Genomic DNA, 27,950 nt, shown 5'->3' on the forward strand with positions numbered 1-27,950 from the left:
GTAGATCAAATCCCATATTATGGGCTTCGCCTTGACCGCACTAATTAGCTTGACTTTATCCTCGCGGGCCGACAATTTTTCGGTCCAACAATTTTTTTCTCTCAATTTTCGCTCCATGTTTTGGCTATCAAAAGAAATCAAATAAATTCTTTTTACACCCCAAAATCAGCTGTTTATTTCTTTTTGATCCGGCAACGCCGTTCAATTTGATATCCATAATTTTCGTCGTCAGAGTACCGGCAAAATCTAGCTGGCAAAAATTTCTTCTTCTTCTTTTTTCACACGGTTTTTTTATATGGAGTTTGACAGCTGTCACACGTGGGACAGCGGATTTTCGTCGTCTGAGTACTGGGCTTAAATCTCCAAAGTTATAAGAAAAAACGCAGCTTCATATGCATAAATCTGGTAATCTGCGGTAAGTCTAGTAAAACTCTTTAAGTTAAAGATGTTAATGAGAATGAATCGGCAAGAAAAAGTAGTACAAGTTCTTCCTAAAAATTTAAACTATATAAAACATTAAAATGTATTACTATACAGTGGATATGTTGAGCACAAGCGTTTTATTTCCAAATTCTTAAACGGTAATTAATAAATAAGAAAAATTTGTACATATTGGCATAAGATAGTTACTAAACTAAAAATACAACTTTTATAAAAAATAACTTGTAAAGTCTGAAAGTTAAGAGAGGAGAAGTTAAGTTACTGCTATAAAAATAAACTATTATAAACAAAAATATTTTTGTTTGAACATTTTTATTGAAAATTTTGTTTAATTGATATTTGCATATCTAGTTGAGCTTGTGCAATATTTTCCAAAGCAGATTGAATTCTTTCAAGTAACAATTCTCCTTTTTGGACAACCTCCTCCAATTCGACTGCTGTTTCCTGATTTTCGTTTTCCAGTTTCTTAAGGCTGGAATTTTGGAGCTCAATTGAACTGTCTTCGTTTGGTAATGATTCAATTAATGTGTCAATATCTTTGGCGCATCGAGCAATTAGTTGTGCAAATAGCTGCGCATAATCCTCCGGTGGATTTAAATGAGTAGCATTTGGGGTTTGTGAACCTGTTCTGTCAAAGTTTAAAAATTTACTTGGAAACGATGTTTGTTGTATAACTCCAATAGCGTTGCAGAAGTGCTCGGCTTGCTGGTAATGAAAAATATAAATTAATGGTAAATTTGCGGTAACGTGATAGTTATTATAAATCATTCTTAATATTATATTAGTTAAATCACTCTTAAATATTTAATGTTTTGGCATTTGCACATAAACGCTTACACACAAACCATATTGCAACATATAACATTTTCGGAGACGGATTTGGAAGATATAGATTTAGGAATATCAACCCAAACCAAAGATTAGTGCTACGTAACAACAAACTACACCCGAACTGTTGATTTGCAGAAAACCCAACTTTAAAATTTTGGAAAATTTTTAAATTTTATGATGTTTCCGAAATAGAGAATTAGTTTAGTCAAAAGTTTGAAAACGCCATTGTTAAATTGAAAAACGAAAAGCAACAAGAGTACGTAGCAGACGTAAGCAAACTTCGGGGAAACGCAAGCAGTAGAAAGAAAGAAAATAATTTAACAATAAAAAATCCTATAAACAATAACAAAAGACCCTAGGTACATCCGTAACCCTAAAAATTTCAAACATAATAAAAAATAATTTTAAAAAACCCTAAAAGACATAGTATTAACTATATCAATCCAAACCCATTAGTGGGGCAGCTTAGCCACACAAATTTTTTATAAACTTATTGTTACGCTCTTGAATATACAGTAGATACGAACAATAAACAGAATAACTACAAACTTAAAAAATACAATTTTTTTTTTAAATCGTATCTGTTTTGATGGCTATCTTGTACATATTTATTTTTTATCACCCTTTAGTTATTATGGTATCGAAGGTTTATTTTAAAACATATGCACGAGGGTAGGCTGATAAAAAGTCCTTACAAAGAAACATTTTTTTTTTGAAATTCGTAAATATTTTATAGTGTTTTTTTTAGTGTTTTCTATCTACTGTGAAAGTTTCATACGGTTTTATCAACACTGGTAATTTTGGCGGGACTTTTAGCGCATTCACTTTTGCATTATCGTCAACATGAATAAAATTGAATATCGTGCTGTCATAAGATTTCTGTTTTTAAAAGAGAAATCCAACGACGATATTAAAAAGGAGGTAGACAAAGTTTATAAGGATTCAGCTCCATCGTTTTCAACAATAAAATATTGGACTGCTGAATTTAAACGCCGACAGACAAGCATTTTTGACGATGATCGCCCGGGTCGTACCAGAGAGGTGACAACACCAGAAATTGTGGATAAACTCCATGGAACGGTATTGGATGATCGCCGAATCAAGCTGCGAGAGACTGCAAATGCTCTAAACATTTCTCAGGGAACATGTTTGAAACATTTTACACGAATTTTTACACATGAGTAAGCTTTCATCAAGATGGGTGCCGCGATAGCTCACAATGGATAATAAACGCAACCGCTTGCACATTGCGAAGGAGAGTTTGGCATTGCAACCGCTTGCACATTGCGAAGGAGAGGTTCTTTTGGATTTTTTTGAAAAAATCGTTTTTTTTTTTTTTTTAATAAAATGAAAGTTACATATGTGTAGAACAGTGGTGCTCATCCCATTGCTCTCGCTGCTCATTTGTTTTTGCAAATTCTCATGCATACGGAGTTTTGTTAGTCTGCTCACGCCATAAGATTCGTTGCTCACGCCATAAACATTGTTGGTCCCATCATAAGCAACCATCAGGCAATTACAATAACAATTTTTCGTGTTTTCCCTATTCTCCTCAAACGTACTTATCCGAATGAATTTTGTTGTTGGAGTGCCGAAAACTTTTCACTGCAAGAAATTCATTCTTGTTTTTGTTTCTGCCATAAAGGTCGACCTGTAGCGATGAATTTGTTCTTCGCACAAAATTTTTTTTAAACTAAGAAGCTCTGCATATTTGTCATAGTATAATAATAAGCTGTTGTAAAATATGTAGGGATATTTTTTTAATTGCTGTAATAAAATGTATTTTTTATTATATTGATATTTTTAAACCCCTTGTGAATGTTACTATAATTTTATTTTTCAGTGCAGCCACATGGATGGGAAAAAAATTCTCGCACCAATGTATTGGTGATTTTTTGCATTGGTATGGGAGTTTGCTCTTCCGTATGCAGAGCTTGGGCACCACTGGTGTAGAATATACGTGCCAAGGGATATTTCGATACGACTCCTATAGATACGACTCTTGAGCTAGAACGTGTCAAACATACCCATGATAACAAGAAAGCTATCTCAAGGCAAAGTTTCTAAAAACTCTAAACGTTTTTCTCGGAACCATATTTTCAAACCTTTTTTGTATGCCTTATACCTAAAATTGGCATATTAAAATTGTTTATTTATAATTTTTAAACGAGATTAAGGTAAAAAAAAAGAAGAGAAAAAATGTCAATTTTTTTTAAACGTCCATGAAATTGGTTTATTTTTACCAAAATTAATTGTCGTTAGGTATAAGGCATAGGAAATTCCATAAATTTTAATAAGTTATATACATTTCTAATTTCCGTTCACTACCAGCGGCCCGACACTAGACAAAGCAGAAAAATAGAGGTCGACAAGATTCGTCATTTTGAAGCCGCCATTTTGAACTTCCTGAATATTGAATATTTTTTTAATCGTTAATAAACAACGAATCAAAAGTTCAACAGCATAAGTTCGTATGTCTTTTCATTTTCCCGCAATCCATTCTCAAAGTATGCTTAATTTTCGGAAAAATCCAAAAGAACCTCCCCTTAACTCAAACAAAAACGAATTTTTTCGCCGTTTTGTGACTGTTTGATACCTGGATTCACCAACATACACCAGAGAGTAAGGAACAGTCAAAGCAATGGATCTCAACTGGAGGAACGGCACCGGTTTTCTGGGATGGGTGTGTAATTCATGTGGATTATCTGGAAAAAGGCGGAACAATTACGGGAGAATACTATTCCAATCTATTGGGACGATTTGATTCGGAGCTGAAGAAAAAAGGCCGCACATGGCGAAGAAAAAAGTTTTGTTTTACCAGGACAATGCTCCCGCTCACAAGAGCGTGTCGCCATGTCGAAATTGTGTAAACAGTCAAATGAACAGGTAATCTGTGAAACAAACACCTATTTTGAGGACCTGGGCAAGTCCTATTTTACGGAATGTATTGGGAAACCGGAGGATCGGATCGGTGGTAGAAAAATAAAAAAAGAAACGTATTTTCTTTGTAAGGCCGACTTTTTATCAGCCTACCCTTGTAAGTCAACTTTTGGAGGTTTTCTTTTAGGGATGAACCGATTTCGTGTGAATGTATGTAACATAGAGAGAAATCATCTCAGACTCCATAAGTATATATATTATTGATTAGCATCAACAGCCGAGTCGATATAGCCATGTCCGTATGAACGCGTGGATCTCAGAGACTATTAGAGATAGAGATTGAGGATTTGGCGTGGAGACTCCTACAATGCCCACGCAGTTGAACTTTGTTTTGCAACGCCCCCTCCCCCTCACAAATGCAAAAATTCTGTAGCGCAAGTACTGGTAGGTTTTTTTATTTTAAAAAACTTTTAATAGTCAATATACATCTGAAAAATAAATGTAATCGAAATCGGCCGATTTTTGGAGGAAATATATTCACATATATATTTTCCACACAAACGGGCTGAAATTTTGAACGCGTGGATTTCGAAGACTATAAGAGATAGAATTATCAGATTTGAAACTTAGGATCGTATGTTTATTTTTAACGCCCACTCCCGCCCCTGAAACAGAAATCTGATGTTAGCGCCAGTTCGTTCAAGGTTAATGGAAAATGTTTTAATGCAAAACTTTTCCAATGGCTGATTAGCCATGTAGATTTACAAAGCAGCCAAATCGAATAACTTTTTGAGGAGTTTTAGACTTTTTAGTTTGTTTCCCTACTGAATCGGTAGTATGGCCGCAGGTTTGTTGTTGTTGTCCTGCCCAAGCGTAAAAGTTTCACAAAAATCTTAATATTACCAATTAAGTCTACGGAATGTTTTATATTTTAGTTTAGTCACAAATTCAACAATCCGAATCGATCAATAGAACTTTTCAAATAAAACAGAAGTTTTTTACAGAGCAGACGCAGACACTGGCAAGATTGTTGGTGCTTTTAAAATCAAACAAAATGGGAGTGTGTGGGACCTGAAGTGAAATTGAAGTGAATGTGTTTTGCTGTCCTTCACTTATGTATATATCCTCGTAAGACAAAAGGAAACTGTTAAGTTTAACATAATTCTTTATGAACGAAAGTTATCAACCCCTCGCACCATGTTCCCGATCCCGTTTTCATCTTCAAAACTCATTTTTTCATATAAGGGCAAAGTAAATCTTGTGATTTAATCTTGAGGGACGTTCGTCTTCAAGCATGATAATATAAATGATTTAACTTGCATCACTCTGAGCTCTGGTCTTCAACATAAAAATTCAATCATGTGTTTCAGGGCATGAACAAAAACATTTTTCGCTCGTTCAATTGCTTGACGAAGTCAAATTGGCCGCATCGTGCAGCGTAATAGTTTGAACACTGCAATAGTTTGGACATTTACAATGCCTTGCCTTTTACTTGAGCATGAAACGGAGCCCTTTCCTTTTTCCCTTCAGTTTTATCCTCCAAAGATCCAAAACCTCTAAAAGCTCAAAAGAATGGCTGAAGAATGGAGTGTGGAATGGTGGAGTGTGTGAAGCGCAAGCGTGCTCCCGGCATATGGCACGACGTCAAAGCAGACGGCTCCTGCACAGGAGCGGGAACGCTTCCAAGACATACAAGGCAAAGCGGTTTTGCATTCAGCCTAAAAGGTCATTTGCGGAAATAGCAAAAAGCAACATACTTCTAAGAGTAGTCGACCGAATCTCAGAATACCTTAGGACGAGTGGAGTTGAGTGGAAGCCACCCTAGCCACAAAATGTTTCGAGGTCCTGGTCAGGGAATCAGGCTATGCCCCAGTCTGCGGTAGGAAAGATTGGTTAGGTCTTCGAGGGCGCCAAACTTATTGCGTTAAGCTTGTGTGAGGTCACCTGTCATAGATCCTGTATTGCAGCCACAATCAAGGAATTGCCCCAATTTCTCACGATGGTCCAGCGATGCAATCTGCACCTTCCAACAACAGACTGGCGAGTGACAAAGATGGAACAAATAAAGGGTCCTACCAACCAAGCGGTCCAAGCTCCCATAGAGACCCCTCATGGGGATCTTAACTATGCTTTCAGTTCGACAAGGTCTACATCGTCATCGTCAGGTGTACAAGGTTTACAGATTTGGCTCAAGAGGCGACGCACCAACTGCTAGTCTGGAAGTCTCCAAAATGCGGTAAGGGAAGTTTCTAAACATGGTATCACAAGAGACCGATACGATATAAGTGTGTCGGCTTTTGAAGCAGACAGCCGTCCAAACCTAACGGAGACTTTTTTAATCCATGCCTCGCTTTACAATGTCGGAGGAACAATTTATGGAAAACTCATTTGGCGATCGTTTTATATCTTTAGGAGACTGGAATGAAACACTGGAAACACTGGGGATAACTTCTTATGACTCCCAAAGCAAGGCTATTGTACCTGTGAAGGCATTATAAATGGGTAACATAAACTGGACTGTTTTCTCTGGGAGCTCCACTTACTGGCCGGCGGACCCCAGACATTATTTTGCGGATTTTGCGGTAAAAAAAACATATCATGCAATCTTATAAGTGCCAAAGCTCTATCAGACTTATCTTTAGACTTGCTTGTGCCATTAAACCTTCTTTAAAGCTCTGATTTAATTAAAAACCCCCTCAGACTGATGTTGAAAAACCTAAATGGCTTAAATACAAAAATTGGGATTCCGAAATTGAATTCCCACCATAATCCAAAATCACCGCAAGGAAAAGGAGTACAGTAAAATAAATAGTACAAACTCAATCACCAAATCGAACAGCTTGTGCGACCACCAGATCACCACATTCAAAGGAAATCCTTAAGAAAGCCAATAGATCACTCTACCTGAGTTTTTTGAAAAAGGCAGAAAATGCACATCTGCGGTACAGCGAACAAATAACTCTACCTGGATTTTTAGAAAAAGGAAGAAAATGCACATCTGCACGGTACATTAAGAAACTTTTGCCAACAAATATAAAGAATAGCCTGATTACGGCTCATCAAAATTAAATCCTCAAAATATCTTCCGGTTAAATCCTGCCTTATATTTATTTGTCCTGTCACAAATACAGTCAGATACTTTTCTTTTGTCAACCTTCATTTTGTCCAACGAAATCGAAAAAGTAATTTAGAAGCTTATCTCTCTTCTTAAGCGAACGGTCGTGTTTTTTTTGTGCGCAATGCTTTAATGATAAATATTGGTAAACCGGTGTTTACTTACTTGTGAATCTATTGAAAATCTTAAGTTTTGAGAATCTTAACCTAAACCGTATCGCTTTGCGAGTGCTGTGGTTTATTTGGAGGAGAATTAATAATTTGTCTAAATTCAATTTCAAGCATAGCTCAGCTCTGCTTCTTCCCCGTCTTATCTATATTTCTGCACTTTTCCTTTGCACTCTCCAAAGCTCCCGCTTCGTCTTCCTATTTGGCACAGTAGTTCAAGGTATAGTGTTTTTTAACTTTTTATACCCTTGCAGAGGGTATTATAATTTTGGTCAAAAGTGTGAAACGCAGTGAAGGAGACATCTCAGACCCTATAAAGTATATATATTTTTGATCAGGATCACCTCCTGAGTTGATATGAGCATTTCCGTCTGTCCGTCTGTCTGTCTGTCCGTCTGTCTGTTTCTACGCGAACTAGTCTCTCATTTTTAAAGCTATCGTCTTGAAACTTTGCACACACCCTTCTTTCCTTTGCACGCAGTATATGAGTCGGATTGGCCCGGATCGGTCGACTATATCCTATAGCTGCCATATAACTGATTGATCGGAAATGGTATAACTTTGGTGTTTTTAGAGTTAGAGAGTTAGTTCAAATTTTAGGTGAGAGCTTTTTTTGGCAAAATAATACGACATGCCAAATTTCGTAAGGATCGGCTGACTATATCTTATAGCTGCCATATAACTGAACGATCGGAAATGACCCAACTTTCGTGTTTTTGAAGATAGAAACTTGAAGCTGAAACTTGGTACAGATTATATTTTTGGTCAGTTGATTCGACCTACCAAATTTCATTAGGATCGGCCGACTATATCCTATAGCTGCCATATAACTGAACGATCGGAAATGGTATTTGGTAGAAATATCAACTTTCGTATTTTTGAAAATAGAAGTTTGGGACTTTTTTTAGATTTTGTATTGTAATAAATTGGATTATATATTCCTTTTCCCATAAGGATCGGCCAACTATATCCGATGTTTGCGATATATATTCGGTTTTAACTGCAAGGGTATATAAACTTCGGCTACGCCCGAAGTTAGCTTTCCTTTCTTGTTATTTATTAATTTTGTTTGTTATTAATTAAAAATATGGAATTTAAACTTGTCTGTGCTATGAAGTCTAGTAACAAGACAATTTCCTCATCCCAGCCTACCATCCATTCCTGGCTATGTGAAAACGTCGTACACGCCAGGAGTGCCAGTGACTGAGATTCACTGCCTCAGTCTCGGACGCCATTTCCCGTAGGTCTTGTATTCATTATTGCTGTGAAAATTGTCGTGCTGTTCAAGGCGAAAAGAGGTCGTTCATGAGACAGACCAAGAATGGATTTAATGAGCTGATCACTGGTTTTCGTAAAATCAATGACCAGCTCTGTGAGCTTGACACTCAGTTTAGTGGCCTTCGGCTGCTAAATGAGTCCCCTAAGCGTAAAAAGTATGCTGTTTCTGATCCGCCTCAGCCTGCTCAGCCGACATTAATGCAGCCGCTCATAAATCTGGCCACCCCAGAACTGAGGGCTAGAACTGAGAACAATTCGTCCGAATTTCTCAGGGAAAAGGAGCAATTGCACGATGTGTCCACCATGGCATCCCTTCAAGTGATGCCACAGGTCTTAGTGAACGAATCAATCAATATAACCTATCGCAACACTAGATAGCTATGCTTTCTACTTGAGAATTCAATTTCAATTAAATCAGTGGGTGGCAAAGATTCACTTATATTGACATTTTAGCGTTAAATTGCATCATGGCTCCGAAGCGACGTTTAAGTCGTCAGCAAAGTTCAAGTGTACATTTTTTTTTTTTTTTTTTCTTGTAAGAGCGAATAACGTTTATTTAAAACTGTCCTTTAGGGACAACCATTAAATGTTATCACATAAACTTCACTTATAGATAATTTTAAATATTAGTATGGTAGAAATAAATTAAAGTAGTAAGGGGAGGTCCATCGGGTGTGTCCTTTTTAGTCTTCTGGGCTGCTTGCTGTTGTCCAGCTGGGAGCTGGCCAACAGGTTCGGGTGATTATGAAGCCTCTGCATGTAACGTGCGCTGCTTCTTTGGATCTCGTCCTTGACCCAAGGAAAATTGAGAACCTCGTGGATGGTGCGATTGTCATGATAGACGTGGGCCCCAGTGGCGATTCGAAGGGCTCTATTTTCGAAAGCTTGTATAGTTCGGACTTTCGTCTTGCTCGCAGTGCCCCAGAGCTGTATGCCGTACGTCCAGATTGGGCGTATTATTGCCTTGTAAATGAGGAGTTTAGTGGAAGTTCTCAGCTTGGATCTCCTACCCATTAGCCAGTAGAAGGATCGAAGTCTTTGATCAGCCTGTTTCCTCTTCTTCATCAGATGGGGCCTCCAGGTGAGCCTCCTGTTTAGGGTGAATCCAAGGTACTTGGGATTGTCTTCCTGTGGGATTGGAGAGCCGTTGACGTTAACTGGAGGGCAGTTGCCTTTGCAGAGAGAAAATGTTGTGGCAGTGGACTTCTCATTATTGACGGCAATGTTCCATCGCTTTTGCCAGTCGCTAAGCAAGTCAAGCTGCAATTGCATCGTTTCGGCTGACCCCATGGCGCTATCGGCGGTGGTATGAAAGGCGGTGTCGTCTGCATAGGTTGCTGCGAGCAGGTCAGGCCTCTGAAGAACAGGAAGGTCGGCCGTGTAAGCATTGTACATCAACGGGCCAAGAACGCTGCCTTGAGGTACACCAGCCCGAGCTTCTCTTATACCGGAGATGGCCTCGCCACATTTAACCGCAAATTTACGGTCTTCCAAGAACGACTTTAGGAACTGGAAGTATGGTCGGGGTAGGCCAGTCTTTAATTTATATAGAAGACCGGGATGCCAGACTCGGTCAAACGCCTGCTTCACGTCCAGCATGACGGCCATGCAGTACTTCTTGGTTTCAAACGCGTCCAGGATGCACTGCACTACCCGATGGCACTGTTCTGGCGTACCGTGTCGCCGCCTGAAGCCAAACTGGTGGTCAGGGATCAGTCCAGTCTCGTCAAATACTGGCAGTGCTCTGCTTAAAAACACTCGTTCCAGTATTTTGGAGAGCATTGGTAACAAACTTATTGGTCGGTAGGACGAAAGGTGTACATGATGTCAATGATGGCAACGATCGTTCTAATTCATTACTCTCGCGTCTTGAAAGTGTTAAGGGTGACATAGACCGCATGGGAGAGTTTATGCAACAACAAATCGTATCTATTCGAAGCAGCGAATTAGAGTGCATTGCATAAATCGTGCATTTAACCTTCAAGAGGAAATTGAGTCCATTAATCCGGTATTGTCCTCGCGAGCTGAGCTTGAGGATAAGTGTGTAGCCACAAAATCTCTTTATATGTCAGCTAATGTACAAAATCAAAGACCACCATTACTTAACTCGACCCTTAATACAACAAGCCCCCACAATAAAAATTTACCTCGAATGAATTTACCAAAGTTTTCCGGATGCTACTCAGAGTATAAGAACTTTATTGGTATATTCACCAGTCTCATAGATAGCGATCCAACTCTTAGCGACGTCGAAAAATTTAATCACCTGTTGTCATGTCTGGAGAAAGAAGCGTTGGGGACTGTGAAAGCATACCAAATAACTGAGACCAATTACCCAAAGGCTCTGGCCGCCTTAAATCGGGTGTACGACAATCAGTGTTTAATTTTTTTGATTGTATTTCACGCCTTTTTGACATTTCCTCAATGCAAGGTCCTTCCGCCTTGTCACTGCGTCACATGCGTTACATAGCAAATGAAATATGACAAGTAATAGCAAATGCAATGGACGCAAAACTAAGTGGAGATGGGAAGAAAGTTTAGACTTTCAAAACATTCCCCTTTGGCAGGACTGCTAAGATGCACTCAATAAACGCTACCAACATTTAGCAGCAGATGAAGCTACGTTAAGCACGCCAAAAACTCTTAAGCTGGGGCGGCTAAATTCTTTAAAGAACTTTAGTAAAACTTCCTTGTCCGTTGCCAATACCACTCGAACCCAGGGTCCAAAATGCCATTATTGCAAAGCTGTGGATCACTACATTCACTACGGATTTGAATCGTGTAGCGACTGTTGCGGCCACAAACGAACTCGTGTGCTTTTAGATTCCGGGTCACAGGTAAAGTTTATAACAGAGGAGTTATCCAAAATTCTAAAACTTAAGCGCGATCGAAAAGACACAAACCTTCTTGGAATAGGTCAATCAGCTGTATCAGCTCGCCATGTAGTTCAAGCAACTATACACTCCCGAATACAGGCATTTCAATTGGAAGCTGAACTTATTGTTCTGAAGTCAATATCATCGTCCCAACCAGAGAGGGCAGTTGAAGTGTTAGACTGGAACCTCCCTGACAACATAACGTTAGCTGATCCACTGTTCCACAAACCTCAGAGAATTGACATATTGCTTGGTTCTGACGCATTTTTGGAGTTGTTAAAGGAAGGGAAATTTAAGCAGGAAACATATGGTCCAGTCCTACAAAATTCCGTTTTTGGATGGATCGTATCAGGTCGTTGCAAGTCATCAAAAATAAATTTCAAACAGGCTCCCTCAATGTTGAGCGCGGTTCAAGATCATTGCAGTGTAGACATGTTGATTCGAAAATTCTGGGAAATCGAAAGTCTCCCGAGCATTGCACAGAATAAACTTTACACTCCGGAGCAAATTATGTGCGAAAAAGCATTCATGGAAAGTATTGTTCGGTTACCCTCCGCTCGACTTCAAGTTTCATTGCCATTTAAGTTCAGCCCTACTTGTCTCTGCTCGTCGTTTGAAATCGCAAAAAGGCGGTTCTTTGCACTAGAAAGGAGGATGTCCAATAACCCAGAAATAAATTCCATGTACGTTGCCTTTATGACGGAGTACATTTCCTTAGGCCACATGACGTTGGTCAATAATGAAATTCCGACTGAGCCTCATTTCTTCATTCCTTATCAATGTGTGCTCAGACCGCAAAGTTCAAGCACTAAACTTAGAGTGGTTTTCGATGCATCGAGTAAGACAAGCTCGCAAGTGTCATTGAACGAATTGCTGATGATCGGACAAACTATTCAGCCGTTTCTATACGCTACATTGCTAAGGTTTTGTCTTCGCAAATACGCTATTACAGCAGATATCGTCAAAATGTACAGACAAGTGGAAATAACTGAATCCCATTGTAATTTTCAACTAATAGTATGGAGACAGTATAAGGATAAAAAATTACAAGTTTATCGCTTGAATACCATTACATACGGGACGGCCTGCGCACCGTTCTTAGCTATCCGCTGCCTCAAGTACCTTAGTGAGATATATTCAGTTTCCCACCCTCTAGGATCCCTAGTCTTATCGAATAGCTTCTACGTTGACGATCTTTTGTCAGGCGCTGATACAATCGAAGAACTTACGTCAATGCGAAACGAACTAGTGGAAATCTTGGGCTCGGCCGGGCTTGTTCTTTCGAAGTGGGCTCGTTTGGAACCCAAAACACGACATTTTTAAGTTTTCTTAGCGAGAGATGTGTACAAGCCATGCGCCAACAAAAAAATCTATGTTGTCCCTTACTGCTCGCCTATATGATCCTCTCGGGCTTATCTGTCCTGTTGTCACAAAGGTCAAAATTCTTATACAACAGATTTGGCTGCATAAGATAGAGTGGGATGATCCAATTCCTGACAGCCTTCAGTAGAAATGGCAATCGATATCAATTGGTTTGGAAGAGTTGGATATATTCACAATTCCAAGGCATGTAGGTACGACAAAAAATATCGTATGTCAAATACATGGCTTTGCGGATGCCTCAACTGAGGCATACGGATGTTGCCTGTACATCCGTGTCGAACATCCACATGGTGTGGAAGTTGAATTGCTTACTGCCAAATCAAGAGTGGTCTTCTGAAAACAAAGTGGGTACCACGACTGGAGCTTTGCGCGGCGCACTTGTTAGCCAACTTGTGGGAAGAAGTTCGTCCACTGATCGACTCTCCAGTTGAACGAGTTGTAATGTGGTCCGATTCAGAAATCGTCTTGTATTGGCTGCAAACACATCCTTCAAAACTCAAAACCTTTGTTGCCAACCGCGTCAGTAAAATTCAAGAGATGACATCATCGGCTAGTTGGCGCCATGTACCCACTGACAGCAATCCAGCGGACTTTCCATATCGGGGTTGTACAGTTAATGAATTAAAAAATTCATTTTGCTTTGATGGTCCCCACTTCTTGACTCAAGATCAAAGGCTTTGCCCTCAAAATAAAAAAATTCAGCAAATCAACAGTAACGAAGAGTTAGAGATACGGAATATAACGAGCTACGAGCAAATAAAATAACCACCAACGAGCCCGAGCTGCAAGATATCTACTTGTGTTCCTTACGCCCAAGCTTGAGAAATATTTGAATTGTACCGCCTAAAAATATTATCGCTCTGTTAGGTACTCGTTCTTGTCACTCGCTGCGTCGCAGTTTCGAATGAAAGAAGAAAAGGAGCAGATAGAAACTAGTAATAAATGAACTTCCATTGAATTCGGTTGATGCGTTTCTACTGGGACCATAGTTGCTGGCCTGAAACAGGCATTTTCGCAGTTTGCCAATTCGGAGGAGACAGATATCTCGGCGTATATCAAAGCCAAAACAAAAGCCGATGTAAAGGTGGAGGACATATCTAAATTTAAATATAATTACATACGGCGCACGTCTTCTTTCAAGATTCGTGTGCCCGCGCAGATGTTGAATACGATTTGTTCACCCAGTTTTTGGCCAGAGAATATTTTCGTCCAAGAACATCAGCCTAGTTCCGTGAAGAAAAAAGTTATAAAACCAGCGGGAGTTAAACTACCCGATATCAGAACCACTGACCAACCTTCCACCTCTTCTTCGTCCACTTTAGCTCCGAAGTTTTCCAATAAGTACACCACTTTTAGAAGGGATACCTCAGCGAAGGGGGGGATGGAGTCCTCATTTCGGTAGACTTTACTCTTGCTTCTGAAGAGGTGAAATCACAAGAGTTTGGTGGCATAGAATTTGTTTGCATTAAAATCATTTTGTCCGAGAAATCTTTTTACATTACATGTTCGTATATACCGCCGTTGTCTGAACCGCCCACATATTGGCAGTATTTTTCCGCTATTCAATCCGTTTTTAATCTTATGACTGATCGTGACCAGCTCGTCGCGGTGTTCGACTTTAATATACCAGAATTAAAGTGGTCCAACGTCGATAACTCACCATCTTTGTCACCATGACTTCACCGCGGGCATGATTGACATGTCCCTGGTCAGATTAACCATTTTAGAAATTCGTTAGGTCGGCTTTTAGATTTATGTTTTAAAAAAAACATATGTTTTTTTTATGTTTTCGTTTGGTCTGAATGAATTGTATACCAATCGAATGGTATGGCTTAAATTGGATCAATACACAATGTCAAAACATTTGCCAAAAGTCTATCAGTTTGATGGAAAGTTGCGTAAAAGTAAAGGGATTTTGATTAAAGAAATTCTCCTTTTTTAAAGCTAAAAGAATCTTGCCTATCCGCTTCATTAGTTAGTTTCCTCAAAAGAAAAATTTGAAAAAAATTGAGTATACTAATTTTCATTGAAAAATGCATTAAAAATTTTCAAACATCTTTTGTTCTACAATGCTTATGAGTCCTAAGTTATGTCACTTTCACTTTAAAAATTAAATAAAAACCCTTCAAAATTCATAATAATTCACAATCAATAAGAACCAGTGAAGCTACCAAAACCACCATACTTTATGTCATGTGACATGTTTTTATCTTTCGTCAAGACTTAACATGTGTGTAGTAAGTAAAAAAATTTCATTTTTCAAAATTGCCACTAAATAACTATACTTTTAAAGATAGCTCTTGAGATGATTTCCCTCATACTTCCCTCTCTTTCTCTTAAGCGAACGGTCGTATTTTTTTTGTGCGCACTGCGTTTATGATAAATATTGGTAAACCGGTGTTTAAAACTTGTGAATAAAATATATTGAGAATCTTAAGAATCTTAAACTTAAACCGTATCGCTTCGCGAGTGCTGTGGTATATTTGGAGTCGAATAAATAATTTGTATAATTTCAATTCCAAGCATAGCTCAGCTCTGCTTCTTCCCGGATTATCTGTATTTTTGAATTTTTCTTTTGCACTCTCAAAAGCTCCCGCTTCGGCTTCCTATTTGGGACAGTGGTTCAAGGTATAGTGTTTTTTAACTTTTTATATATTAATTTTGTTTTATTTATTAAAAAATATGGAATTCAAACTTGTCTGAGCTATGAAGTCTTGTAACAAGACAATTTGCCGGGTTCACTGCCTCAGTTTCGGATGCCATTTCCCGTAGGTCTGGTATACACTGTTGTTGTGAAAATTGTCGTGCTGTCCAAGGCGAAATGAGGTCGTTCATGAGACAGACCAAAAATGGATTTAAAGAGTTGATCACTGGTTTTCGTAAAGTCAATGACCAGCTCTGTGCGCTTGACACTCAGCTTAGCAGCCTTCAGCTACTAACGGAGTCTCCTAAGCATAAGAAATCCTCTGTCTGTGATCCGCCTCAGTCTACTCAGCCGTCAATAACGCAGCCGCTCATATCTCTGGCCACCCCAAGGGCTAGAACTAAGAACAATTCGCCGTCTGAATTTCTCAAGGAAAATGAGCAAATGTCCTCTGTGGTATCCCTTCAAGTGATACCACAGGTCCTAGTAAATGAAACCCGCGTCAGAGTCACCCGCGTCTTCTTTCAAGATTCGTGTGCCGCGCTTCAAGACGATTTGTTCTTCCAGTTTTTGGCCAGAGAATCTTTTCGTCCAAGAACATCATCCTAGTTCCGTAAAAAAAAAGTTATAAAACCAGTGGGAGTGAGACTTCCCAATATCGGAACCAATGACCAACCCTCCACCTCTTATTTGTCCACTAACCCAAAAAACTAGTTTCCTCATTAACTCTTACCTATCAGAACACTAGGGGCTCCGTAGAAAACTCCCTAAACTATATTCTGATAGTTCTTTCTTTGCATCCCATATTATAGCCTTACTCAACTCTGAAAAAGTTCCTGAGCGAAAATAACCATCGATACCACACATTCCAGCCCCGAGACGAGCGCGCTTATCGGATCGTCGTTAAAGGCCTCCACTTCTCCACCGACCCGGAGGATATTAAGGTGGGTTTCAGCAGCCATGGACACAAAGTCAGGGATATACACAATCCTATGCAAAAAGGTACAAAGAAGCCACTAAACATTTTCTTTATTAACCTCGAGCCAGCCAAAAACAATAAGGAGGCCTTTCAAGTCAAGCGGCTATGCAGCACGGTGGTTACGGTTGAGCCACCAAAAAAATTCGACGATGTGCCCCAATGCCATCGCTGCCAGGGCTTCGGTCACACGAAACGGTACTGCCATCTGGAGTACAGATGCGTAAAGTGTGGAGATAGGCACCCATCGTCCGAATGCACCAAAATTGCCAGTGAACCAGCAGTCTGCCTCCACTGCGACGGATCACATGCGGCCTCTTACAAGGGCTGTCCAGCCTACAAAAAGGCAAAGAGCACGTTCGCCCCCAAGCAGGCTGCCCCAAGACGCCAGCAACCTCAATTCAGCAAAATTAACCCTAACATCAGCTATGCTAGCGCAGTCAAAAACGGAGCACCACAGTTTGACTCCAACCCCAATCCCGATCCCAGTCTTTCAAGTAATCCAATGGACGCCCTAACGGCTAGGATGGAATCTATGTTTGAGCGCATGATGGAGAAGGTCTTGAGCCAAATAGCCCAAATGATGGCCACCGTTTGCAAATCCTTATGCATACGCAATTAAATATAACCATATGGAATGCTAACGGCCTGGTAAAAAGAAGGCCAGAGGTCGAGCTATATTGCAAGACCCTCCAAGCAGACGTTCTCCTCATATCAGAAACGCATTTTACCAACAGATCATACTTGACTATTAGAGGATACGACCTCATTGCCGCTAACCACCCGAACGGTAGAGGTCGCGGGGGCGCGGCCATCCTTATTCGCAGCTGCATCAAGTATGAGGCACTTCCAGCCATGTGCGAAGACTGGGTACAATGTGCCCAAATTAAAATCTCCACTACCAACGGTGACATAACAATCGCCGCAGCATATTGCCCCCCCAGGCACAACATCCACGAACAGGAATTCGGCTTGCTACTGGATTGCCTCGGCCCCAAGTTCATAATCGGAGGGGACTTTAATGCTAAACACCCCTGGTGGGGCTCCAGGATTACGAACCCAAAGGGCTCGGCCCTATACAGGCAGATTCAGTCCCGAATCTTGAGCTGTCACGCAACCGGTGCACCCACATACTGGCCTACGGATCCCCACAAAATCCCTGATGTGCTAGACTTCGCCATCTCCGGAGGACTGGATTCTGCCGGAATTCAAGCGAGAGAAGTAGAAGACCTCAGCGCCTTTGCCGTGTCACTTTTCACCCCAGCCTTGCTCAGGTCAGCCCGCAAAAAGCTGATCTACAAGACAACAGACGTTGACAAGTACCAATCCTACCTGAACAACGTTACCGACCCCAGCCCGACACTTGACTCCCCGGTTGACATCGACACCGTTGTAGAAGAGTTAACAGCCCATATTCAGGCGGCAGCTTCTGAAGCAGCACCAAGGCCCTCCAACCGCCCAAGAGCCACTGACAGGGACATCCATTTTTGGAGCCCAGAAGTCGAAGAACTCAAACTTGAAAAGCGACGACTCCGAAGAGTGTGGATGCTCTCAAGGAATCCTTTGGACAAAACCGTCTTCAATAGAGCGACCAAATGTCTGACAGAAACTCTGGCAAGACTAAGGAAGCAGGCCTTTGACGGGTTCGTCGAACAACTTGAGCCAGGCGACCCTCAACATAACTTATGGCGAGTCACCAAATCTATCAGACAGCCGCTGAAAAGGATCCCACCTGTACAAAGAACCGACGGCAGCTGGTGCAGATCGGAGATGGACAGGGCCAACGCTTTCGCCGAACACCTCGAAGGTGTCTTTACGCCTTTCGATCGCTGCTCACCGGAGGATGCTGCTGAAACTGCCCGTCTGCTAGCCGAGCCTTCTAGGGACGCCGATCCAATACCACCAGTGACTGAGGAGGAAACAGCTGAGCTTATAACCATCATGAGCAACAACAAGGCCCCGGGCGATGATGGTATCAATGCAATTGCATTAAAAATGTTACCACCTCCAACCATTCAGCTAATTACGAGGATCTATAATAGATGCTTGGAGATAGGGTACTTCCCGTCCACATGGAAACGTGCCCAGGTAACTATGATACCTAAGCCCGGGAAACCCGAAGCAAACCTTTCGTCCTACCGACCAATAAGTTTGTTACCAACGCTCTCCAAAATACTTGAACGAGTGTTTTTAAGCAGAGCACTGCCAGTATTTGACGAGGCTGGACTGATCCCTGACCACCAGTTTGGCTTCAGGCGGCGACACGGTACGCCAGAGCAGTGCCATCGGGTAGTGCAGTGCATCCTGGACGCGTTTGAAACCAAGAAGTACTGCATGGCCGTCATGCTGGACGTGAAGCAGGCGTTTGACCGAGTCTGGCATCCCGGTCTTCTATATAAATTAAAGACTGGCCTACCCCGACCATACTTCCAGTTCCTAAAGTCGTTCTTGGAAGACCGTAAATTTGCTGTTAGATGTGGCGAGGCCATCTCCGGTATTAGAGAAGCTCACGCTGGTGTACCCCAAGGCAGCGTTCTTGGCCCGTTGATGTACAATGCTTACACGGCCGACCTCCCTGTTCTTCAGAGGCCTGACCTGCTCGCAGCAACCTATGCAGACGACACCGCCTTCCTTACCACCGCCGATAGCGCATTGGGGGCAGCCGATACGATGCAATTGCAGCTTGACTTGCTCAGCGACTGGCAAAAGCGATGGAACATTGCCGTCAATAATGAGAAGTCCACTGCCTCCACATTTTCTCTCTGCAAAGGCAACTGCCCTCCAGTTAACCTTAACGGCTCTCCAATCCCACAGGTAGACAATCCCAGGTACCTGGGATTCACCCTAGACAGGAGGCTCACCTGGAAGCCCCATCTGATTAAGAAGAGGAAACAGGCTATTCAAAGACTTCGATCCTTCTACTGGCTAATGGGTAGGAGATCCAAGCTGAGAACTTCCACTAAACTCCTCATTTACAAGGCAATAATACGCCCAATCTGGACGTACGGCATACAGCTCTGGGGCACTGCGAGCAAGACGAAAGTCCGAACTATACAAGCTTTCGAAAATAGAGCCCTTCGAATCGCCACTGGGGCCCACGTCTATCATGACAATCGCACCATCCACGAGGTTCTCAATTTCCCTTGGGTCAAGGACGAGATACAAAGAAGCAGCGCACGTTACATGCAGAGGCTTCATAATCACCCGAACCGGTTGGCCAGCTCCCTGCTGGACAGCAGCGAGCAACCCAGAAGACTTAAAAGGACACACCCGCTGGACCTCCCCTTACTACTCTAATTTTTTTTTTTTCTACCATATTAATATTTAAAAATATCTATACGTGAAGTTTACGTGATAAAATTTAATGGTTGTCCCTAATGGACAGTTTTAAATAAACATTACCCTGCTATTACAAAAAAAAAAAAAAAAAAAATATTATAGCCTTTACAGAAACTTGGTTAAAGCCGGAGATCTTTAGCTCCGAAGTTTTTCCTAGTAAGTACACCACTTTTAGACGGGATCGATCACAGCGAAGAGGGGGTGGAGTCCTCATTTCGGTAGACTCTACTCTTGCTTCTGAAGAGGTGAAATCCCAAGAGTTTGGTGACATAGAATTTATTTGCGTTAAAATCACTATGTCCGTGAAATCTTTATACATTACTTGTTCATATTTACCGCCTAAGTCTGAACCGCCTACATATTGGCAGCATTTGTCCGCTATTCGACACGTCTTTAATCTTATGACGGATCGTGACCAACTCGTAGCGGTCGATAACTCACCATCTTTGTCACTTATCACTCACCATGACTTCACCGCGGGCATGTTTGACATGTCCCTTGGTCAGATTAACCATGTTAGAAATTCGTTAGGTCGGCTTTTAGACTTATGTTTTGTATCTGATCCTGATGAGACCGCTCTCTCCAGAGCTTTTCCCCTTTCCACCCCAGAGGATCGATATCACCCCACGCTGGAGGTCTCTATCAAAACTATTCCTCGTATCGATCAGATGTCTCTATGCATGGCAAATAAGATTCGCTGCTTCCGTAAAGTTGATTTTCAGAAACCTAATACCTTGGTATACAAGGTGCCTCACTAACCTAAAAAATATTAAAAATAGGCTCTTACTAAAATATAAAAAAACCTGCAGTAGTGTTGATTTTTCAAGATACCTACTATTCGGTCGAATTTTACCGTGCATAACGCGGAATGTTATAGGAATTATATTGACCGCTGCCGGATACAATTTACTCAGGATCCGAAACAGTTTTATAATAGTTTTATAACAGTTTTCACCCCTGCTTACGTTTGAAAATTCCTCTGCGACCTCTAATCAGGCCATTGCCGATCTATTCGCAGAACTTTTTCAAACAACTGTTTATCCACCTAAATTGACAGATCAGCCTTACGCATATAACATTCAAGCCGCAAATCTTATTTTCCGTCCGTTTTTTTCTGAGAACAACTTATTATCTGGTCTTTTAAGGGTAAAACCAATTTATTCGCCAGGCCCCGACGGAGTACCAGGCTGTGTGCTAAAATACTGCGCCAGGGCTCTGTGCAAACCTCTTCTAAGACTTTTCAACTTATCTTTGGAAACCTCAATTTTTCCCCTTAAGTGGAAGGAATCATTCATAATTCCCCTACATAAAAAAGGGAAAAAGTCCGAGGCGGCCAACTACAGAGGCATCTCGGAGTTGTCGGCAATTCCAAAGTCATTTGAAAAATTAATTACCCCTCATTTGCAACACCTTTGCTCTTCGATTATCACTCCTTGTCAGCATGGCTTTATTGAGCGTCGCTCCACCACCACAAACTTATTGGAGTTGACATCCTTTGTCATAGATGGCTTTTGTAAGGGATATCAAATCGATGTTATTTACACAGACTTCAGCAAAGCATTTGATTCAGTTAATCACTCACTCTTGTTGAGTAAACTGAATATGCTGGGTTTTCCTAAAGACCTCTTAACGTGGATCTCCAGCTACTTAGATGGAAGGGCACAAAGAGTCTTATTTAAAAACTTACAGACCCGTCTGCTCCGTGCTACATCTGGCGTCCCTCAAGGTAGTCATCTTGGCCCGTTATTATTTACGCTTTTTATAAACGACTTGCCCCCTTCTTTAAGGATGTAGTCTCATGTGTGAGGTTGAAAAAATCGATTTTTTTTTCACCTATTTTTTCACCTCACCTAGTATTGTTTATTAAGAATGTACTGTTAAAGTTTCAAATAAAAATATCAAATAATGACAGAGATACAGCCCATAATCGAGAGCGCGCCTTCACCGAAAAGTATGAGTTTCTCGGTAGCGTCTAAACTTTAAACGCGTTTTTCTCGGAACGACATTTTTGTGTGCGGCGCAGGTGATTCACAAAATTCTATGGTACCGATCAAGCTGAAATTTGGATATGTTGTTCTTAAAAGTAACACCTCTGTCCCGTACTAGAATCATTTATTTTTAATGATTAGTTTTTTATTATTAATTTAAGGGGTTATATACAGTTTTACCGCGCAAAAATATGGATTTTTATCGATTTTTTTTGACACCATAGAAAATATTTATGAAAAATGTTTTACCGAAATTGTTTAGTTCATGTTTCTGGGTACTTAATTAAATTTTTTCATAAAAAAATATTACATAACAAAAATGTTATAGCCGAATTCCCGGATCGTCTTTTTCGATGGTGTCTTGCGGTGGACATGATTTCTCGAAAACGGTTCATCCGAAATCCAAAATTCAAAAAAGTTTAGTTAGTATATTGTATTGTCTAGTCCGTGAACTAGGGATTTTTAAAAATTTTGATTAAAAAAAAAATGGCGACGTTTTTAACAAAAAATGTACTTTTTCAACGTATAAGATTTTCGTTTTTTGTGCTTTAAAAAAGGAGTTTTCAAAAAAATTGAAAATCCCTCGTTCACGGACTAGCTAATATCATAATAAATAAGTGGTCAAAATTTGGTGTTGATCGGATTAGTAGTTTTTTTGTAATCGTGTCCACCGCAAAGGTAATTTCCCAAAAAAAAGATTCTGAGATAATCGCGTTTAAAGTTTCAAGTTTGTTCAGGATTAATATGCAGATAGTGCGCTATAAATAGCTACAGCTTCGGTTCTAATGCTCCGATCGTTATGAATTCGGGTATAAAATAGGTAGAGTATTCCCAATAAAATATACTTAAAGAATATGCAATAAAAAAAAAATCGATTTTTTCATATATCACAACTGTATATAACCCCTTAAGATAAATTTAAAAAAAAAATTTTTTTTTTTTGTGTGTTCGCCATTTTGTTGTCAAACGGGACAGAGCAATAAGCTTACAAAACAATAATCTATTCTAATTTTTTGGTTTCGGATGACTCTAGCAGTCGAAATCACCTGCGCCAGTGACCTATCTATTTTTTTATATGCATACTTTGGCATGCTATATAGTGTATTAAACTACACAAGAATAAATTAAACAAAATATTTTCAAATAGTTTATGATGCCTATAAAAACATATGTGAAAATTGAAACGATCGCATTATTCTTTATTACAAAAAATTTTTTTGAAATAACCTCTAAAAAGTAGGCCGGAACATGAGACTACATCCTTAACGAATTCTCTAGTTCTTATGTATGCAGATGATGTAAAGCAGGGGTGCCCAAGCTCAGCATAGGACAGAGCAAACTCGAATACCAATGCAAAAAATCACCAATACATTAAAGCTAGAAATTTTTTTTGCAAGTCATGTCGGTATACTGAAAAAAATTATAGTACAATTTTCAATGGAAAAAAGTAATACAAAAATATTTATGAAATAAAAATTAAAAACTGTAATAAAGTTATAAATAAAAGAAATTCATAGCTCAGATGTTAACCATTCTTTTTGAGATCTCAACCAAAAGTAATTTTTTGCAGTGAAAAGTTTTCGGTAATAAAAAAACAAAGTGCCTTCGTATTAGTACGAAAAACTGAGACACTATACAATTGTTGTTGCTTAACTCGAAAAACGAAAAATTGTTTTTGTATTTAGCCCTTGCCTATGCTACGAGCCACACACGTATATAAAATTTCATTTCCCATATAACGAGCAATTCCAACAACAAAGGAGCTCCGAGAGCAATGGGGCTGGGCACCCCTGATGTAAAGCTTTGTCTTTAGTACAAACCCATCTCTGCCCAATGCAGTCTTCAGTCTGACCTTGATAACTTTCACAAATGGTGTTTAGCTAATGATCTAATACTTAATGGATCAAAATGCAAGCATATGTCTTTTTATCGTTATTGCCCTCTGCAAGCTACGTATTCTATTGATGGGATTGCCTTAGAGAAATTAACTCAGGTTAATGATCTCGGCGTCCTATTTGACATTAAACTTAAATTTGCCGACCATATTTCCTTAATGGTTAATAATGGACCATATTTCCTTAATGGTTAATAATGACCCATACATAACCAAAACATTATTTATTTCTTTGGTCCGATACTGGAGTACGGTTCATGTGTCTGGAGTCCCCAATATGGAGTACATAAGGACCGCATAGAATCCGTACAAAAGAATTTTTTAATATTCACACTCAGAGATCTATACTGGTATGCAAACTTCAGCTTCCATCCTACAGTAGCAGACTTTTACTTATAAACTTACCTAGCTTAACAAATCGTAGGACAATGCTCAGTGTAGTTTTTCTGCATAACCTTATTAACGGGGATGTAGATAGCCAGCATTTACTAACACGCTTAAATTTTAACATTCCTATTAGTAGGACTCGAAACTTTAGTCCTCTGTTCCTTAGTCATTGGTCTCTACTCTATTACATCTCTTTCCTGTCCCTCTAAATTAAAATATAGAATTGTAAATTTCCTTACTAACTCTTCTTATCTTAACAAATTTCAAATAGTTTAATATGTACTAACAAATCGTTTCTTGAGCGCCCCTCGGTCGTCTGGGCCTCTAAGCTTTATGATGAATACAGGAATGCTAGCTGATGCTCTTATTGATGCACAAGCCATTTCCAAATTCTGAAAGACCGCGAAAAAAAGCTTGAAAAAAGCTAACTTTGGGGTCTCCTAACCCGAAAATTACCTACCCTTGAAGTTATGATAGGATATTAATCGCAAATATCGGTTATTCTTGGCCGATCGTTATGAGATTTTGAACGAAAACCAATTTAACAATATAAAATAAAAGGCAAGTACCAAGCACTTTATATCTTCAAACATACCAAAATTCCTATTTTTACCAAATATCAAATACAATTCCAATCAATAGGTGCTATAGGATGTAGTCGGCCCATCCTTATGTAATTTGGTTTGTCGTATCATTTTTCAAAAAATAGAATCTATAGAAAATCCCAAATCTCTAAAGCTTAAAACACCAAAGCTATGGCATTTTCGATTAATCAGTTATTTGACAGTTATTGTATTAGGTTGTTTGGTAATGACATACCGGTTTTTACATTCAAATTTCGCGCTTCGCTTGTAAAGTCAAATTACAATTAAAAAATTACAATCGATTGAAAATTTATTCTTATAAAATAAAAAATTTATATATATTTGAAAATTTATTTCGCAAAGGGAAAAACTCCTGCGGAATATCGCAGACAGGTTATTGCTGTCTCAGGAGATAAGAAACTTTCGATTCAAACCGCCGAACAGTGGTGGCAATTTTGATACCGAAGTGGCAATTTTGATACCGAAACACCCAAGACTTCCGGACGACCAGTGACCTTTGATAGGGATAAAATCATGGAAATAGTGGATCGAGATCGTCATGTGACTATTAGAACCATCGCAGAGGAGCGGCAACTAAGCACGGAAACCGTCCATAGGCATTTAAAGTCGAAGAATTTAACAAAAAAGCTCGATGTTAGGGTGCATCATGAGTTATCCCAAAAAACCCATTGGGGCACATTGGCACATTGGGGGGGGGAGGGGGTCAAAATACCCGAAAATGAGCGTCACAAGGTTTATGGACGGCTCCTTAAATATTTCCTTGCTCGCATCCTAGCTACCCGGAGCATAAACAGTATTTTCATCTATCGATTCAGATTTATGGCTATCCGGTAGCTTCACCTTGGTGGATAATTTCTTCTAGATGGATTACAGCTAATCATGAGGGACTTTTGTGTATGCCAGCACGGAGCAGCCTCCAGAGACAGAAAAATATTATTAGGTCTCCATTAAAGCAGGTTCTTTAGCCCACCTTATATACGATTTTCACCGCTAGAACAGTGCATTAGACCCTTTTTTTGTGAACAGTGCATTAGACCCTTTGTTTGTGCTGATCCACCTTTTATACGCTTTTAAAGCAAAGTACGCTAAAACTAGGGCACATATAGCGTATATTATATCAAAAATATTTCATAACATACCTAATATTAAGGTGTTGCCACTAGTTTGACAAGGTCAAGGACTCTTGCCCCAATTAAAAAACTTGCTTTACCATCAGCTCTTCATTTTGATCGCTAGTTTCCTCAAAAACCAAATTGCATAAAAATTGGTTTCTTGAAACATTTTAGCAGAACATAACATTCTATCTACGAATAAACTGTATTTGACAGTTGTCTAATGACAACTCTCTGACACATACCAAACAAAACTTATGTCGGAAACCTATTTTTTATTAAAGTAATGATCCTCCTACATAAAGAGATTTAAGACGGAATTTTCTCATTTTTATTTTCGTTCCGACTTACATATATACTGCGAGCAAAGGAAAGAAGGGTTTCAAGTCGATAGTTTTAAAACTGAGAGACTAGTTTGCGTAGAAACAGACAGGCGGACATGCTCATATCAACTCAGGAGGTGATCCTGATCAAGAATATATATACTTTATAGGGTCGGAGATGTCTCCTTCACTGTGTTGCACAATTTTAAACAAAATTATAACACCCTTTGCAGGGTATAAAAACTGCACTTGTTTACGCAACACAAAGAAATCTAAAACCTTCCTGTACTGGCTCTACAAAAATTCGTAATTTGTGGGGGCGGGAGGAGTCTTGGCAAAACTTTGAAACAAACTTTACCTACGTGGACGTTATAGGAGTCTCCATGCCAATTATGTTTATAGCTCTGTCTTTTATAGTTTCTGAGATCCACGCGTTCATACGGACAGACGGATATGGCTATATGGACTAGGCTGTTCATACTCACCAAGAATATATGTATATATTTTAGATGATGAAGGTTGTAGATGATCCCTTCCTTATGTTACATACATGACTACAATACTCTAGGAGTACCAGGAATAAAAATACTTAAGTTTTTTTTTATTTTACACTGAAATAAATGTAAGGGTGCTATGCATAAAATGATTATTTCTATTCCTACTTGTTTTTCCAGTGTAAATGTTGGGAATTCTTGTATTGAAAACTGTTTTAACAAATTCTTTTTTGGGAGCTCTTGTAGCCGAAAAATCCACTACGTGCCCATCCTTGTAGTATATATGTACATACATATGTACATACATAAAACACTTCTATCCTTTTATTATTTTATTTCCAATACCTCCATTCATTTCATTACCTGATTAACTGTATCTTGCAACTGCGTAAGCCTGTCAGCCATGTTTCCGCAGTGTTTAAAAAATTGAAGTATTTTCAAAAAATGTTCTTTTATTGATGGAAATATGAAAATAACGCAAAAACAAATTTAAGAAACAGCAGAAAAAAGAGTGTGACCGGACGATTATAGCAAAATTACGGACGTAAAAAATATATCTAAGTATCAATATATTTTAAAAACAAATATTTATATGAAATTTTTTACGAGGTGGATGTAATATTGCGGATGCGGATCTAATTTTCTTAAAATATACTATATGTATATCTCCCAATGTATCACTCTTATAGCCTAGTACTCAAATAAAAAAAAACATGCCAGTCTGTCCAGTGTGAACGAATATTTTCAACCTATGTACGTTCCTACAGAAACATTCATTTTTATTTTAACCCTTACCGCATACAAAGCCATACATATATGGCTTCTCACTTTCAATCATTTTTTGTTGAGCTAAAACGGTAAATACACTAAACCGTTTTTTATCAGTTAATATCTTTGCAGTATTCGCTATGCGAATAGGCGAGATCAATTTTGCATACCGTTTTTGTGTTACCTTGTCTCAAGTTTCAATTGGTTTTGTGCAGGCGCACTATGGGGCCAACGACTACTTTTTGTGGCCGAAATTAATATCTCGAAAACGAAACGAGATATTTCGGTTTGGTTTGCAAATTTAAGTTTAAAATAAAAAAATTTATATGTTTTATGAAAATGGGCGTGGTGCCGCCTTTTTTTTTTTAAGATATACCTATTAAAATATTTCATCATAAAATTACGTAAAAAAATCATAAAATATATGTTTATTTGTCTATATTTATTTA

At 39.4% G+C, this 27,950-nt stretch overlaps 1 protein-coding gene across 2 annotated transcripts; it reads right to left on the reverse strand.

Moving 5' to 3' along the window:
- Positions 1 to 532: 532 nt before the first annotated feature.
- On the reverse strand, positions 533 to 27,558 carry MED21 (mediator complex subunit 21). Of its 2 annotated transcripts, none has more exons than XM_043211802.2 (2): positions 27,529 to 27,558; positions 533 to 1,146 (listed from the first exon to the last, which is right to left on the reverse strand). In XM_043211802.2, exons 1-2 carry the CDS (start codon positions 27,541 to 27,543, stop codon positions 754 to 756), a joined length of 408 nt encoding a protein of 135 aa, XP_043067737.1. In that variant the 5' UTR covers positions 27,544 to 27,558; the 3' UTR covers positions 533 to 753. The 2 variants fall into 2 exon arrangements, with proteins under 2 accessions (XP_043067737.1, XP_043067736.1); XM_043211801.2 differs by lacking the exon at positions 27,529 to 27,558 and adding an exon at positions 27,097 to 27,395.
- Between the last annotated feature and the right edge of the window lie 392 nt (positions 27,559 to 27,950).

Source organism: Drosophila bipectinata, chromosome 3R, assembly GCF_030179905.1.
Source record: "Drosophila bipectinata strain 14024-0381.07 chromosome 3R, DbipHiC1v2, whole genome shotgun sequence".
NCBI lineage: Eukaryota > Metazoa > Arthropoda > Insecta > Diptera > Drosophilidae > Drosophila > Drosophila bipectinata.

Coding starts and splice junctions, on each gene's coding strand:
- MED21 (XM_043211801.2), bottom strand. CDS start 27,138: ATGGCTGACAGGCTTACGCAGTTGCAAGATACAGTTAATCAG. Junction 1,147..27,096: donor TGCAAGATACAGTTAATCAG/GTAATGAAATGA, acceptor TTTCATTACCAG/CAAGCCGAGCACTTCTGCAA.